Consider the following 18,969-nt stretch of genomic DNA (forward strand, 5'->3'; position numbering starts at 1 on the left):
GCAAGATTGTGGATGTGCACTACTCAGGAGTCCCACAATAGGACGAAACGACTGTCCAATGCTTCCAGATTTCTAATATATAAGTATCGTAGAAGAAAGAACTGAAAAGAGCTTGAAGAAGAAAATTATAGAAATGAATGCTTGATGCTATAGGTTATTTAATTGTTACCATTAGTAATAAGTGATAGATATTCTATTTGATGAAACCAGCTATAAAGTCTGTAAATGTGATTCAATGAATCTTGATTTGATAGTCTGAAACTGGATCAAGTTTCATTATGAGATCTAAACTCAATATTGAATATCCTAATCTAGAATAAAATGAATAAGCAAACTTTTGTCTAACTAATCCTTTTCATTATGTAACTGTTATCATTTTTAACCGAGTAATAATGATATAGTTCATTTTCTAAACATTAATTTATAACAAAAGCAATTCTCATTTGTGTAGCAGTGGTAGTAATAGTGTGACGTGTACTACTTGTGCGGACAGATATAAGTAGCATAGAACAAAAGTTGACAGTGGAATGTTTACTAGAAGAGGATTAAAATAAAGAAAGGGTAAAGGAAAGAACAGAGCACAATTGATTGATCACTGGGTGGCGATCAATGTCACGCGTGTCTAGTCCTTATTAGTACAGATCGAATGCTATCGATCATGTTGCAATGTGGCCACCAGTCTAGGTGACTCGACACTGAGGGCACCGAATCGCCAACTGTTATATCTGCGGAGTTATAAGTGTAATGTCCGAGAGGACTTTGTTGAGTCCGCAGTCTTATTGTGGTTACTTGACAGTCGGGAACAACTAGAAGTATCCGATCCTGATGTGGATATTGAAAAATGGGAATGATTATAATTCTCATGATGTAAAGTAAGAAAATGAAAATCTTATGCAATAAAGATTTGCTGACCCCAAAAACCACGTCTCCAAAAAAAGTCTTCAAGTCACATAGTCATTAAACCAAAATATAGTCATTTATGTACTAATTTCCACACACAATGATATCGCATAAGGAAAGGAGATATAAATACAGTTACTGTGGAAACACTTACAATAAATGTAGTTGACCTAAATGGATTCAGGGAGTTCACACTTGTTGTACTGAACAAAATGTACACTGAATTGATACAAGAAAACCTTGACCTCAAAAGGTCATACTGCACGAAGTTCACACTTGTCACTCTGGTCAATATTTCTAATGAATTGATGCAAAAGAAAATGTTAACCTAAATAATGTTATATTTTTCCATCATACCTTGTATCCTTATCTAAAACATAATGCAAATTTCTCAACAGTTCAATCCTTGATGACATGCCATCACGATAATCATCGTTTGTTATTCAAACGAACTGTGTTAATGACGTAACTTCACTTTACCTGAAGTTTGTGCTGCTGATGATGTCGTTTAGAAAGACAATGAAAGCTTCACGACCAAACAATCCAGCTCAGAGAATAAAACTCCATCAAAATCATCCACCTGAGCTACAAATCTTCTTCACCATCCCATAAATCTATTTCTTCAAGTTTTTATACAACACTAAGTATAGTTAATCAGATACTAAGATTAAGTAAATTGTAGAATATCAGTTTAGGGGTTGTGGAGATTGTTAAGTTTTTTTTTAATTGAGATCATGAACCGATTGATGTTAGACCACCATTGAAAACCTGGAAGCACTGGACAGCCGTTTCGTCCTATTTTGGGACTCAGCAGCGCGCATCCACGATCCCGCCGTGGGATTCGAACCCAGGGCCCTCGGTCTCGGGTGAGAACGCTTAACCTACTAGACCATTGAGCCGGCATGCAATTGTGGTAATGTCTAACCACAACCAATCCACGAAGTTGCGCGACAACCTTCCATTGTACTGAGGTAGATACCTGTCTCTACTCGATACGGATTAGCTCCACTGATCATGGCTTCTCACCAGAACTCCGAGAATTTTCTCACGAAGCTAGTCACTAGTGAGCACATGAGAATTATCAGTTTAGGGGTTGCGGAGATTGTTAAGTTTTTTTCACGATCTCAATCAAAAAAATTTAGAATAACCATAATAAATTTTATACAAAAGCAGTTTGCTAAGAGAATCATTAAAATGATTTATTATTATTATTTACCGGAACAGTCGTTTAGTAAGAGATGATCTTATGAAATAATCTTTAGTATCAGAAGGGGTTTTGTGGAGATTGTAGTAGTTTCAATGAACTCATGATCTCAATTATTGAAGTTAGACATTAACATCATTGGATTTTCTCCGGCTCAGTGGTCTGGTTTGTTAAGCGCTTGGCGCGAGACTGATAGGTTCTGAGTTCGAATTTCGCGGGGTGCGGGATCGTGGGTGCGCACTGCCACTGAGGAGTCCCATACTGAGACGAAACGGCCGTCTAGTGCTTCCAGGTTTTCCATAGTGGTCTAGCTTCAATTGACTAGTGATTTCCATCTGTGATATTGAAATAATCTTTAGTAAATTGATCAGACTATTCCAATCTTAACCATGAACGCTAACTTATCTTTTATGTCTAGTGGGCATTTTAATGACAAATTACTTTGACTAGTATTCACATAATACTTTGTATAATAAAATTTAATCCATACATTGGATTAAACTAAATGATACTGGTTATTTTACAGTGATGAATTATTGTAAATATTTCAGTTCTGTTAATAGGCATCTTAGTATAAATAGAATATTATAAGCAAAGATGGATAGTGACTAGCTTATAATGCTTGTCAATTAAGGCAATATCGAGGCAATATGCACAGGATGCACGTATACGAATAAGAGACTGATCAATTGCAGTGTTAAACATAAATAGGGAAGATTCAAGTAAACAATACCAAATGAATTTTAACTTCACGCCATTGCACAAGCATGTGACTATCAGGATTCAATAGCTAGGTGGATAACGTTATGGTGTTTGAAGAGAACGGCACTGGGTTTGAGTCCCATAGTGCACATCAACTCTGAGATGCAGGTACATCCAAATGACGCGTACGAAATAAGACGAAACGCACATCTTGGATTCCACTGTTAGCTGCTATCCATCTTTGCTTAGAATGCTTGTGAATTAAGGCTCTATCGAGGTAATAAGCACAAGATGGACGTATACGAATAAGAGAATGATGAGTTGCAGTCCTAAACATCAATAGGAAGATTTACATACACAATTCAAATAGAATATTGTTAATAAACCTTTGATACAAGATAACCTGCCTTTTTAAATTTCACTTAGAGTGTTTATTTCTCTCTGTTCAAATTCATAGATGTATATACTTCAATGAATGAACATTAATCAATATGAAACTTAGTTCAAAGAAGGATTTCAGTAGTTTGTTTTCTAATTCATCCAATATGTAATTGTTTTTTAGTAGTTTTAGTCCCCTACAATTGAAGAACATATGGAAATCAAAACAACTGTTAACCAACATCAAACTCACAATCTTCAATACAAACGTCAAGTCAGTTTGTTCTACTGTATGCAGATCAAACTTCGAGAACTACTACAACCATCATCAAAACAGGACAAGTATTTATAAGTAGTTGTCTACGCAAGATACTTAATATTCGTTGACCAGATACCATCAGCAACAGTATACTGTGGGAGAGAACAAACCAGCTACCAGTTGAAGAGAAAATTAGGAAAAGACGATAGAAATGGATAGGATATACATTACGGAAATCATCAAACTGCATTACAAAACAAGCCCTAACTTGGAATCATGAAAGGAAATGAAAAAGAGGAAGACCAAAGAAAACATTACATCAGAAAATAGAAGCAGATATGAAATGTATGAATAACAACTGGAAAGAACTGGAAACGTTTGCTCAGGACAAGGTTGGGTGGAGAGTGTTGGTGGGTGGCCTATTCTCCTCTACAATGAGTAACAGGAGTAAATAAATGTAGTAAGTAGTTTTAGTTTCTAATTACTACAACAATTACCTTTGTAAAGACAATTTAATTGTTAACTGGCGGGTTACTATCATGATCCGAAAATATGTAATGTGACCATTATTTCTCAGTTCATTTTTCCCTTATATTCCTTTCTCTATAATATTAACCCCCTATATGATACTTAAATAAACACATGACGACATATTTAAGGAAATCTTAAATTAAAACAATTTCTATACAGACTAATCATGTACTATTGACCATAGATAGAAATAAAATACAAAAAAAGAGAGTGATTTACAAATGAGCAATTAATTATTATTATGACTATCCATGGTTACTACAATTATTATTTGATTACTTCTTCCATCTAATTACATAATCATTATATACAATAAATACAAAAGAGAAACATGCAATCACATTGTGTCCTAGAGTCAGTTTACTGGGACATATATATATATATATATATATATATATATATATATATATATATATATATATATATATATATATATATAGATTGAAACATTAAATTCTGGTTAATATGCGCTTCCAACTAAAATAAGCCGCTGCGTTCTTTTGTGTGTGTGTGGTTGTTGTTGTTTGATTTGAAGTTTCATTGAATTCATTAGATTTATTTAATTAAATATGTTTACCTTTTTAATGTATAAATACAAATAAACAAACAAACAAACCAAGCAACAACAACAACAACAACATCAATCTATCTATACCGTATTAATGAACACAAGGTTTCTTTTGTGATTCAATGAGAATATTTAATGGTGTCAATATATAGATAGATAGGTGAATAGCTAGATAGATAGATATGCAGAACTAATGTATGTACACATATGATTGTATATGTTCCAGTATCCAGTTAATTTTTTTTTCTTTTCACAGACTTTTAACGAACCTTGACCCTAACCCTAACTCTAAAGGGAGAGAGAGAGAGAGAGAGAAAGTAACGTTATTACAAATGAAATAACTAAATGAAGATTTGATTTAACTAAATTGTAAAATATTCAACATTTTCTATGATGTTTATGAAAATTGAATAAACAAAAAAAAAGTGAATTTTTTTCTTTGGATGAAGGAGGGTGTAAGGTTTCATAGTGGTGTTTAACCAACCAAACAAACAAACAAACAAACAATCAACAACAAGAAAAAAAACAACACCTTAGTAATTGTGTCTAGTCGGTAACAGTTGGTAAACATCAAACAATTGATTGTCGGCACAAACATACAAATAAATATGTATCTAAGTGTTTATGTGCTATAAAATTATATAGATATATAGAAAGAGAGTGAGATTGGGGGGGGGAAATGTACAAAATCTCATCTGGTATAATGAAAGTAATTGGATAAGTTAAACTTTACACACATGTATACCAAGCACAAAAAAACTTTTAGGATTATTTGAAATATAAAAAAAAAGTGTTTGGGAATAATAAAAAAGAAAAGAAAAGAGAACAGAAGAGAAAAGAGAAAGAGATCACAGTTAGTTGTGCCGACATTGTAAAATCATCAACATCATTAATTCTTATTTAGTTCGAGTTTATTATTTTATGTATAAGGTGTAAAATGATTAAACTGGTAAATTTCCAACGCCAGTCGGAGATTATGAACTTTGTGTTATTACATCAGCATTGTACATGAATGTATCTATCTCTCTCTATATGTATACAACAATTTTAATTCATTCATCATCTTTCTGTCTAACATACATACACATTTTATAGAAGAGATATATATGTATAGATATATAATAGTTGTGTACAAAGTGTGCTGATCACCTCTGACCAAATATATATAAACATACAAATATCCATTCATCACTGTTGCCGTATCAAGTTAATCCATGGTTACATGTATATATATATATATATATATATATATATATATCACTGAAACTATCCCATAAATAATAGATCTTCTTATATCTTTCAAAACATTTCATTCCTTCATTCATTCATTCATTCGTTATTTATTACAAGAATTAAAAAAAAATTTTTACTACGGATTTCTTTTTTTTTAAAAATTTTTGTTTTGTTTTAGAGTAGTATACTCTAAAGAAGAAAAAAAAATAGAGAAAAACAGAAAAAAAGACACCCCCCCTCGAGAAAGAAACAATTCAAACTTGACGCTGAATATATTAAAGAATGGAACATTCAATGTATTTAATACACAATGATTGGATCATATTGAAAGATACTACTTATATTATCATTATGCCTATTATCAACTAACTAACTAACGAACGAACGAACTAACACACACACACACACATACATACATACAAAGAAAAGACACCATTTATTATTCATTTGAAAGTATCCATCATCTTTATATGATTCAATGATCCTGATTGTTTATTATTCAATATTACTGATAATCTATAATAAGTACTAAAACAAAATAAAACAAAACATTTCGAGAATAATCATAATTGTTTTTGAAAGAAAAGAAAAGAAAACAGAGAGAAAAACATGATTGGAAATATATTACATAATAAAAATGAAGAGAAGAAAAAGAATAAAGGTTAGTGAAATTGGATTTCTTTTTGATTTTCTTTTTTTGTTTTTTCTTTTTTTTGAGTTTTATTTTCAATTAGTGTTGTTGTTTTACTTGTATCTTCTTATTATTGTGTTCGGATTGTAATTGATCAGTTACTTGTTGGTATATGTGCATTCTATGTGGACTGCCTCGATATTGCTTGAAGTGATAAACTTTATAAGCAAAATTTGGATAATGGCTCGTAGTGGAATACAGTTTGATTTGTGTTACGTCCTATTGCACAAGCAGATAGCTATTAGGACTTTGTAGCTAAATGGATCATACAGTGGTGTTTGAAGCAAACAGTACTGGGTTCAAGTCACAGAGTAAACATCAACTCTGAGATGCAGATGGATGTACATCCAGCTCACGAGTCCCAAGTGAATGTAACTTCATGCCATTGCACAAGCAAGTGGGCATCAGGACTAAGTAGCTAAGTGGATAACGTGATGGCGTTTGAAGCGAATAGTACTGAGTTTGAGTCTTAGAGTGAATATCAATTGTGATTTGTAGGTACATCCAAGTGACGAGCCCTAAACAAGATGAAACACGCTTCCTAGATTCCACTGTTAGCCATTATGTATCCAATGTTTATTGTTTTAGTCAATTTTGATGATGATAGAAAGTTTAAATTACTCCAAATAATCACCAGCGATGACATTGAACAAAAAATAAAATGATCTATCAGTATGAGGTTCTGGAGATTATTCTTATTATTAATATTTTGATTGAGATCATGAAGTGATTAATGTTGGACTACTATAGAAAACCTGGAAACATTGAACGGTAGTTGCGTCCTATCATGAGACTCTTGAGTAATGCACATCTACTATCCAAGTTTTCAATGGTGGTTTAATATCAATCGGTTCATGAAAAAATATGAAATTTGTTTGAATTGAAAGAATGATTATATAATAATTTCACTAGTTGAGATCATAAGTCAATTGAAACTAGATTACCCTGGGAAGTCTGGAGGCAATGGACAGCTGTTTCGTCCTATTGTGGAACTCCTCGGCAGTGCTTCAATTGACTTATGATTTCAACTATTGAAATGACTATAACCCCTTCTAATATGAATCTATAATAGTCTCTTGAAATGAACCAGATCTTTCGAAAACTCAACTCATCCTTTTTTGTTTTATTAGATAGTTAAGCTTAATTCATAATGAGGAGTCCCATACGAGGACGAAACGGCCATCCAGTGCTTCCAGGTTTTCCAGAGTGGTCTAGCTTCAATTGACTCATGATTTCAACCAATGAAATTTCTAAAAATCTCCACAAAACCCATTCTGATAATCAGGTTATATATTTTATAACAATCAAAGCAATACAATTGTTTGAGAATACTTTGAACTGATGAGTTACATTTTGAATTTAGGGGGTTTCTATGCAGAGTTTGCGAATTATTGTAAAAGTAATTATAATCAAATTCATACAGAAATACTGAAATTGTCGACATATTTTCTTCGTAATCTATCCTTTTTGATGTAACTGAAGTTGCTGACATTGAAATATGTGGATCCATCATATGATGAATGAATACATTACTTGTAGACAATTGAACTAGTGGAATAGTGTCATATCCTTGTGTTGTCTACTACTGACTATTATAAGACATTAAGTTTATACACATTTTTTCAATAACCATAAATTGCACAGATTGAAATCATGAGTCAATTGAAGCTAGACCACTATGGAAAACCTGGAAGCACTGGACGGCCGTTTCGTCTTAGTATGGGACTCCTCAGTGGCAGTGCGCACCCACGACCCCGCCTCGAGGGATTCGAACCCAGGACCTATCAGTCTCACGCCAGGCACATAACCAACTAGACCACTGAGCCAGCTGGCGTCCAACGGTGTTAGTGTCTAACTTCAACCAATCCAGCTTTTTCATGGTGGTCTAGCTTCAATTGACTCATGATTTCAATCTGTGAAATTTCTATAAATCTCCACAAACCCATTCTGATAACCATAAATTGAACATTTGTTAAAAAGATAAAGTCTCACCAATCCAAGACCTGTTATCTTATATCTGACTGGTTCATCTAAAAGTTATATCCTCACCGAGAATTTTCTTACTCTAAGTTTATGACGCTAAACAAAAGCGACTACTAATAGCGATACCTCGGTCGAGTATTAAAAAAACACACGCTTACTTATCAACTGAAATGAATGAAAAACATTTCAATAAATAAACATACCAATCTAAGTAGAAAATATTTTAGTATGGAGGATTTGTGGAGTTAGTGGTATAGTCACAGTTTAAATCATGAATTAACCCTAGTTAGACTATCATTGAGAACCAGTTTCATCTTAGTATATGACTACTCGTTTATGAACCCACATGCGGGAATCGAGCTCATAACCTTTGGTATCATGTAGAACACTTAATCACTAGACCACTGAACTAGCATCTTATAGTACTATTGTTGGATAATTGTTCTAACCTAGTTCGTTCAGTATTAACTGTGCTCATACATAAACTTTCTAGAAAGAGATAACTTTTTCATTTATAACTTCACAAGCTATATCATAAAATGAATTAAAAGTTATGCAATGTGTGATATGTTTCCAGTTGAAATATGTTTATGAGGAACATTTGATTCACAAATCCTTAATTATCCAAATAAACGTTTCTAAAACTTGATAATATTTCGTAACCCCTTCTGATACTAATCAACATATGCTCACTAGTGACTGGCTTCAAGAGATATATCCTGAAGTTCTAGTGAGAAGCAGTGACCAGTGGAATTCAACCGGGTCAGTTGTGAGGTAGTAACTCAGTGATGACAATGGTGGATGTGTCGCCCAATTTCGTGGATTAGTTGAAGTTAGAAATTAACACCGTCGGATCTCGTCCGGCTCAGTGGTCTATTTGATTAAGCGCCTAGTGCGAGACTGGTAGGTCCTGGGTTCGAATCCCGTGAGGCGGGGTCGTGGATGCACACTGCTGAGGGGTCTCGCAGTAGAACGAAACGGCCATCCAGTGATTCCAGGTTTTTCATAGTGGTCTAGCTTCAATTGACACATGATCTCAACTGTTGAAGTTATCTATTTGTTTATGTAAATATACAAGTGATTAATGAATGATTATGAATCATGTATATAAGTGATAATGATGAACTAATAATCATTTATCAGAGCTTGAATCTATAATCTCCAAGTTGTTCTGTAGATGTTTAGTTGTTAAGAAAGATAAAACGAATGTTCATTATTTACGGTTTTTCTTGACGACACTTCAACTATAAACCATTATCGGCATGGGCGAGACTATAGTTTATAGACGAACCAATCAGAGTAGAAATAGATCTTAGATTATGGAGCTAAATTCATTCAGTTGTTCAACTAAGTACCTTTTTGAAATTAAAGTTTATGTCAGTTCGTGATGAAAATATTAAATCTACTTCTTAACTCTAATGTTCAACTGTAAATTGTAATTGTAATTCTTCACATCAATATATAACCCTTACTTATTTACGCCTGTTACTCTCAATGGACCATAGGCCACCGACCAGTATTCTCCAACCCACTCTGTCCTGAGCCTTCTTTTCTAGTTCCATCCAATTCTTGTTCATTCTTTTCATGTCTATCTCCATTTCCCGGCGTAATGTGTTTTTCGGGTGCTTTCCTCAATGTGTGTCTTATTCACTTCCAGCGCTTCTTCCTGATCTCTTCCTTTGCTGGGATCTTGTTTGTTCTTTCCCACAGTAGGTTGTTGCTAATAGTGTTTGGTCCTAATAAATGGATAGACATTTTAAGGTCATTATTGTATTGCTCAAAAGTCGTCCATAAATCATAGTTTCACGGAGAAAAATTTTAAAAAAAAACATTTCAAAATGATCTTCATGATACTTCCTAAAAATTAATATCATACTATTTTTGTAATCGGAGATTGTCTGGAACCTTTTCAATATTCAATATTCGACCTTCAGAAATCAAGTGTTCTGACGTAAGACCGTTGGTAGTAAATTCGAGTCCATATAGTGCTGGATCGTGAATGTGCACTGCTGGGTAATCTCATACTAGGATGAATCTATTTTTCTTTTCTTTTTTCATTAAGAAGATTATCAATATACAGTTAGTTCATTCCTGAAATGATAAACACGATTTTATTAAAATCTTATTGAAAAGATCAATAAACAAAATTAAATTAATTTTTCTCAGGATAGGGTTATGGATATTGTTAAGTTTTTGATTAAAATTCTGAATCAATCAATGTTAGACTACTATTGAAAGCCTGGATGTACTAGATAGCTGTTTCATCTTAGTATGGGGTGTCTCAGTAGTGCACATCTATGATCTTGCACTAGGGATTCGAACCATATGCTTATTGATGACTAGCTTCGTGAGGGGATTCTCAGAGTTCTAATAAGAAGTCATAACCAGTGGAACTAATCCATGTCAGGTAGAGATAGATATCTACCTCAGACAATTGAAAATGGTAGCGCGATTTTGTGTATCGTTTGAAGTAAGACATTAACCAAGTTGAGTGCCGGATCCATGGTCTAGAATTTAAATGTTCGCACACGAGATCAAAGGTTGTAGGTTGGAATCCCACATTCGGAATTGTTGATGAGCATTGCTGAGTAGTCTCATACTAGGATGAAATGGCAATTCAATGCTTTCATGTTTTCACTGGTGATCTAACATTGATCCATTCATGATGTTGATCAAAGTCATCCATTTTTGTCATACAATTACATAACTTCATTTTTCAACTTTAGAAGTATAAAATTTAGACTAAATTTCATTTTAGATAAACAGTATCCAACTACTTAATAAATTTTTATAGACATTTTCGATAGGTATCTTTATGATTATTTGTCATTGCATTGTTGAATCCATTTTTTTGCCTAAATCACAATGAAACTGAATCTAACGAAGAGTAAATACATACTATATATTACTATTTATTACAAAATAGTAATAATATGTTAATAATAATAATAAATTCAAAGCTACTTACACCTGTTAGAATACTTCATCAAAATACCAAATACTTAAACATAAAATATGTATACATATTTGCTTACTTAATTATGCCTGTTACTCCTCGTGGAAGAGAATAGGCCGCCCATCAACACTCTCTATCTAACCCTGTCTTGGACAATCCTTTCCGATTCTTTTCGGTTGCTATTCATTATTTTCATGTTAGCTTCCAATTGTCATTACAGTGTTCTTTGGTCTTCCGCTTTTCCACTTCCCTTCAGGATTCAAAGTTAGGGCTTGTCTCGTAATACAGTTTGGTGATTTCCATAATGTATGTCCTATCCACTTCCAACGTCTTTTCCTAATTTCCTCAGATGGAAGTTAGTTTGTTATCTCCCACAGTAGACTCTTCCTGATGGTGTCCGGTCAACGGACATTGAGTATCATGAATTGACGATTGTGTATAAATACTTGTACTGTCTTGATGATAGTTGTAGTAGTTGTCAAAGTTTCATCTACATACAGTAAAACAAACTGACTTGACATTTGTAATGAAGATTATGACTTTGATATTGGTTGACAGTTGTTTTGATTTCCATATATTGTTCAACTGTAGAAAGGCACACCTTGTTTTGTAAATGCTTTCATTTACATCTTCATCAGTTCCTCCTTATTGATCAATGATGTTATCTATATAGGTACATGGAAATTTCCACCTCTTTCAGAATTTCTCCATCAATAAGTGATTGGTTTAGTGTTCACCATATTGTATTTGAACATATTACTTTTCCATTTGTGTATATTGAAGTTTACTGATACAGAGACTACTACTGTAGTGAACAAGAACACTAGAGGGGACTTAATAATAAAATCTAACAATCATAATAGTAAATACGTAATTTGCAAAATGTCCATCAATTTTCTCAAAATGACTCAGATTTGATTGTTCTTGTATTGTCATAAAAATTGCATTCTGTTTCCATTCTTTCATTGTTCAAACCTCTTGTCTCTCTGCTGTCCGACCTTCTGTTCACGACTAACATCATCTACTACTTATGTCAATATAAGTAGCACACACTACATTCGTCCCTCCCCTTTAAAGCAGTCGTTCTTGCGGTGGTTCATGCTCGCCGTGCCACATTCTTCGTTTCCGTAGTCTGTGATACGCTCTCCGTCAAAATGCCGAGTCTGCGGCGCACCGACCTCCATAGCTCCGTCGACCTGCCGGGGCAACAACATCCGACATTCTGTTCATGACCAACATCATCTACTATTTATGTCAATATAAGTAGCACACACTACACTACCACTATATTAGTTATCTCCATCCGTATTTATTCATGTGTATGAGATGTATTCCATTACTTTCTAACAAATCAAACACGATTTTTTTCTTTATTAAATCATTCTATCGAATGATTATTTTTCTTCTAAAAAGTGATTTTAAATTACCGCATTTTTTTTCTTGGTTTTCAAATTCCATAAATTACTATCTTCATATGATCATTGTAACTATTATATAATCATAGACACAGTTATTATTAATATTATACTTTGTTTGAATAAGATTTATTACTACTGAACAACGAATAAATTGAAATAGACATTTTAAATTTGTTTTACGCGCCTATCACATATTTATGTATCATATGTGACAGATTCAATTTATTGACACATTGAACACGTGACGTTTATCAATGAACTTAAACAAAACGAGTATAGGAGCGGTTTTTTCTTTATTTTGTTTTCTTTCTTTTTGTTCTTTTTTTTTGTAAATCATCTTGACATATCCTTCTCTCTATCTCTATCTCTATATCTATATTGAATGAATATGACATAATCCCTGTTTTTTCTTTATTATTTATAGATTTTATAACTGTTCAATACCTTTTATTTTTTGTTTTAAATGTCTTCTTGTTTGTTTGTTTTTTTCTGAACAAAAAAAAAGAAAAAGAAAGAGAAAAAGAAAGAACATTGATGTATCATTTTGTCATAGATTAAATGAAACTATATGCATATATATAATTTTCAATATACCGACAATCAGAAAAAAACAAGAAAAAAAGAAAAAAGAAAAAAAGAAAAATAAATATAACATATGTAATAGTTGAATAGAAATTCCATTCATGTCCATAGATAATTTCTTTTCGGCATTTTTTTTCTTCATTTTTTTTTTCAATCTTTTATTCTTTGTTTAAATTATTGAAAGAAAAAAAATGGGATTAAATCTTTATTTATTTATTTTTTTTCAATTTTTTTCATTTATTTCATTTAACCAGTCTGTTTAATTGATCAGAATTGATTTATTTACTTATTTATTTTTTGTCATGGTAACTAAATGATTTTTAATAGGAGAGAATATAATATTTTCAAATAGTTCTATATGTTAGTTACCCCCAAATACCCTGGTACGACCGAGAATGGGGAGAGTCCTCTCTCCTTCTCTAAATGCTCTCACATGGCCACACGTATATAACCTCTGCCAGGGAAGTCCCACTCACTGACTTCTTGTGGTGGGGGTGTTGTTTACGAAAATGAGAGGACGAAAACCGAATGTCCGGCACTTTGACCGGATTGGTGGACATGGAGAGTTCATCTAGGGGAGTTAGAAAACTCTCATTCCAAACCACTAGTGCAAATGGGCCCCAGTATCCTGAAGGAATAAATGGCGTATGAACCAATTGTTGGTCACTGGCTATCATGGGACTGCATCTCCTTAAGTTGCTCCATTTCCTTGTGGATCAGACCATTGGGTCGAAGGTTCAAGGTTTGGTCCCTTAAGAAAACCGCCTGCTTCGGTCTGGACACCCGGGCAGCATCACAGTCCTCACATAAATCAAATGAGATTTGTGTGGCGCTTATGCATTTTGGTGCCCCTTTGTACCAATATCTATGTGTTAAATAAAAATAATAAATATGTTAGTCACTATCCATTTTTTGCTTAGAATGTTTGTAAATTAAGACAATATAGAGAGGTAATCTAACACAGGATGCACTATATGCCAGTAATAAGAGACTGATCCATTGCAGTGTTAAACATCATTGAGAAGATTCAAGTGAACAATACCAAGTGAATTTCAACTTCACCCAGGTGCACAAACAAGTGGCTGTGAGCACTCAGTAGCTGAGTGGATAACGTGATGGTGTTTGAAGAGAATGGTACTGGGTTGGAGTGCCAGGCAGTGAACATCAACTGTGAGATGCAGGTACGTGCAGCTGACCATTGACAAATAGGAGGTGACACACCTCTTGCATTCCACTGTTAACCACTATCCATCTTTGCTTATAATAAGGAATAGTTTAAAATGGTCAAATTTAAATCAAGGTTATTTTCTTCTCAATAATTGACTGGTTACTAACCAGATAATCATTAAGTTTAAAGAAGTTGTCAGTCGTTACTCAACAAAATATATAACTAAATGTGTTTAAAACATACTGGTTAAGATATTGGTTTTAGACAATTATCGAAATTAGTGATATATATATACATCTAGAATTGTATTAAAGATTGATCTTAGAACTTTCAGGCTTTGTAAAGAGCTCTTCATTTTTAAATAACAGAACTAATATTCAATTATTAGTATAGGGGTTGTGGAGATTATTAAGTTTTTGATTGAGCTCCACAACCCCTATACTAGTAATTAACATGTGCTCACTAGTGACTAGCTTTGTTAGGGAATTCTCAGAGTCCTAGTGAGAAGCCGTGACCAGTGGAGCTAATCCATGTCGGGTAGAGACAGGTATCTACCTCAGTACAATGGAAGATGGTCGCGCGATTTCATGGATTGGTTGATGTTAGACAATATCACTATCGGATGCCGGTTGAGTGGTCCAGCACGTTAAGCGTCCACGCAGGAGACAGAAGGCCCTGGGTTCGAGTCCCGCAAGCGGGGTCGTGGATGCGCACTGCTGATTTCTAATTTCAATCAATTTATGATATTGTTCAGTCATCTTCAGTTGATATTATAACATCATTAAAACACCATTTACATGGTTGTTATCTTTTCTTAGATGTTTCTTTTTTTGTTTTTAATCTGTGAGTAGCATTTTTCTTCTGTTTAGTGTTTGGTCTAATTGATCTAGATTGATTTTCATAATAAGAATCGATGGACACTGATATGTTCAATATCTATTCCAAAAATACCTTTGATATATTAAATAATTCGGTCATTGAATAGGTTGATCGCTATCATAACTCAAAGTAATCTAATGGATAACTCATTTGTATTTAAACAAGTGAGTACTAAGTTCAAGTTTCAATATGTATGTACATGAACATTAGAATTCTGTTGTGTTCAAACAAGACCCAAATAAAATAAAATAAGAATCATAAATTACATGGTTAGTTACTATGAAAAGTCTAATCCCTTTGTAACTATATGTGATATCAAGACAACATTCAGTTTAAAGGATGCTTATCAAATATCAATCTAAGTATCATCATAAACATTAATAGATGCTTATAATTTGTTGTTTCATTCATTACATAGTAACTAATTTATTAGAGTAATAATATCATATATCGAACTAAAAAGAGTAGTCAATAACGATTCAAAGATTCTTCTATTTTAAATATGTATGACTTACTTATTTACGTCTGTTACCCCCCTCACCACTGGAGCATAGGCCACGGACTGGCATTCTCCAATCCACTGTGTCCTGGGTCGTCTTTTCTAGTTCTATCCAATTATTGTTCTTTCTACTCATTTCTATCTCTATTTCTTGGCGTAATGTGTTCTTTGGTCTTCCTTTTCTCCTTTGGCCTTGAGGATTCCAAGTGAGACCTTGCCTGGCTGAGTAACAGTTGGGTAACATATGATACTCTGGGATTATTGTTGAAAAAGATTAAGGTTGTTTCTTTTTTTGAGTATAGAATAAACTGAAACTATTCCATAGAAATTTGTAATGAAAACATTACGTAAGTAAGTACTTGAAACGTTTATCTAATTTAATTTTTTTGTATTTTTCATTTAACTTAAATACTTTATTGAGTTGTGTACAGATCATACACACACACACACACATCCCCCCACATACGAACATACACTCCCAAATATCACATAATTAGTTGATAAGATATGTTCCATGTGACATTGAAGAATCTCATTGGTTGTATATTATTTGAGCAGAGTATAATTTGTTGTCAAAGGGGGGTTCAGAAACAAAATGATATTCTCCTAATGATCTTCTTGATTTTATTATCAAGAATATTATTATGAAAATTATTAAATGAATAAATATTGTTTTAAGAGAGTTATACCTGAAGATAATCATTGATTGGGTAATGTATTTTGTATCAGAAGGGGTTTTATGGAAATTTTAGTAATTTTAATAGTTGAGATCATGAGTCAATTGAATCTAGACTACCATGGAAAACCTAGAAGCATTGGACGGCCATTTCGTCCTATTATAAGACTCCTCAGTAGTGCGCATCCACGACCCCGCCTCGCGAGATTCCAACCCAGGACCTATCAGTCTCGTGCCAGGCACTTAACCAACTAGACCACTGAGCCAGCTGGCGTCCAACGGTGTTAATGTCTAACTTCAACTAATCCACGAAATTGAGCGACACATCCACCATTGTTTTCAATGAGTTACTATTTCACAATGTATTTTAATAAAATAAAGCATAGTTACTTATTATATTTCGTAGGACTCAGTTTTCGTTATGTGTACTTGATACAGTTGTGATACAGATTTAATATACAGAAGTTTTCATGAGTTATACATACGTAACTGCTTATATACACTGAGTTTTAATGCTTAATATCTTAACAATAGATTAGAAAATATCCAGGGTTGGTCAAACAATATCATAATATCATTCAATGGGTCTCAGATAGAAAGGTAATGACATTTTAGTTGATATCTTGGAGAAATTTGAAGATTTAGTCGATTAGAGTTACCGCATCCTGATGCACTGATCTTCAATTTCTGTATTGTTTTATATTAAAACCTTGATATCATTCTTTGTTTTCGAACAATCCTCAACAAATGATCAGAGTTTGTATTTTCTGTTGTTTATGTTCAGGGTTACAAATGATCAGTATCTATTGAGATATGTGAATTCGTAATTGATGACATTTTTACTTGTTATTAATAGTACAATCTAGAACTGACATTTAATCTTACTTGAAACGATCAATAGTTCTTTGAAGTTTCATTGTGAAAATCAACATTGAAGGGTCTAAAACTGGATTAAACTAGAGTGCTGAATTTCAGTACTACCAACAAACCCATACTGTAAATTTGTTTATGTCCAGTACATTGTTATTATTGATATTACAAGTATTTCACTTCCTATGATCTCTGTTGTTTAGTTGTCAATTAAATCAATGCAAGATTGATCCATAAAGTTCCATTTGAAAGATAAGTATAGAAAACTATCTAATCCGTTTCTGTTACATAATAATTGAGTTAGTGGATACGAACTGTTTGGTCTTTATAAAAAAACAATATAACATTTCACTGGTTGAAATCATGAGTCAATTGAAGCTAGATCATCATGGAAAACCTGGAAGCACTAGACGGCCGTTTGAGGAGTTCCATACTAGGATGAAACGGCCATCTAGTGCTTCCAGGTTTTTCATGGTGGTCTAGCTTCAATTGACTCATGATTTCAATCTGTGAAATTTTTAAAATTTCCACAAAACCCCTTCTGATAATATAACATTTGTTAACTATTATACAGAGAATTTATGAAGTGAATAGACATAATGAACAAATATCAAATTTTTTTAAAGAATGTTAGAAACTAGAAAGCACTGAGATTAGATGGTGGTTGGAGATAGTCGACAAGAAACCCTGGATCCGGGTTTCGTGCTACTTGGCAGTCATCAGCAAGGTGTACGTGTAATCTTGAGGGAACTGGTGCACCTTGGCGGATTTGATCTAATCTCAATATATAGTGCCCTCAGTGTCGAGTCACCTAGACTGGTGGCCACATTGCAACACGATCGATAGCATTTGATCTGCACTAAATAAGGACTTGACACACATGACATTGATCACCATCAAGTACCTGTAATATTCAAATAACTGTATACGAACCCAGTAATTAAAGTCTCTCATTTTCATCCATTCTCGGAATACTGCATAATAATTGTCTATTACAATAAGGGATATAAGTTTTACTCTCAATATAATTGAACACTACCGGTTCTGATTCAGGTAAATTTTCAATGGAACAAAAGGTCAGTACCAGTCAGAACAGTTTAATGATAATATCTTCGACTGAAATTGATTAATGTAGGTTCAAATTACAAAGGAATATAGAAAAGCCTTGCCAATAAGTGCTAAATTATACAAAATCCTTCCGAATCCTGCGAGCAGAATCTTGGGAACTCATTGCTGAGAAGTCCAACAGTAGGACGAAACAGCCGCTTAATGCTTATAGGTTTTCAAAGGTGGTTTTACACCAATCGGTGTATGATGTCAGTCAAAAACATAATAGTCCCCGCAACCCCATACTGATAATTACCATGTGTTCACTAGTGACTAAATTCATGAGGGAATTCTCAGAGTTCTAGTAAGAAGCTGTGATCAGTGGAGCTAATCCATATCAGGTAGAGACAGGTATCTTCCTCAGT

General features: G+C 33.4%; 1 protein-coding gene across 1 annotated transcript in view; it reads left to right on the forward strand.

The window, feature by feature from the left end:
- Positions 1–5,936: 5,936 nt before the first annotated feature.
- MS3_00002605 (uncharacterized protein) overlaps positions 5,937–18,969 on the forward strand; it is a gene marked incomplete at its 3' end in the record, with an annotated part of 51,865 nt that continues 38,832 nt past the window's right edge. The window contains exon 1 of the mRNA XM_051210205.1: positions 5,937–6,436. Coding sequence (XP_051070174.1) covers positions 6,385–6,436 — 52 coding nt within the window. The 5' untranslated portion in view covers positions 5,937–6,384. The remainder of the gene's footprint in view (positions 6,437–18,969) is intronic.

The sequence above is a fragment of the Schistosoma haematobium genome, chromosome ZW (genome assembly GCF_000699445.3).
Source record: "Schistosoma haematobium chromosome ZW, whole genome shotgun sequence".
Lineage (NCBI taxonomy): Eukaryota > Metazoa > Platyhelminthes > Trematoda > Strigeidida > Schistosomatidae > Schistosoma > Schistosoma haematobium.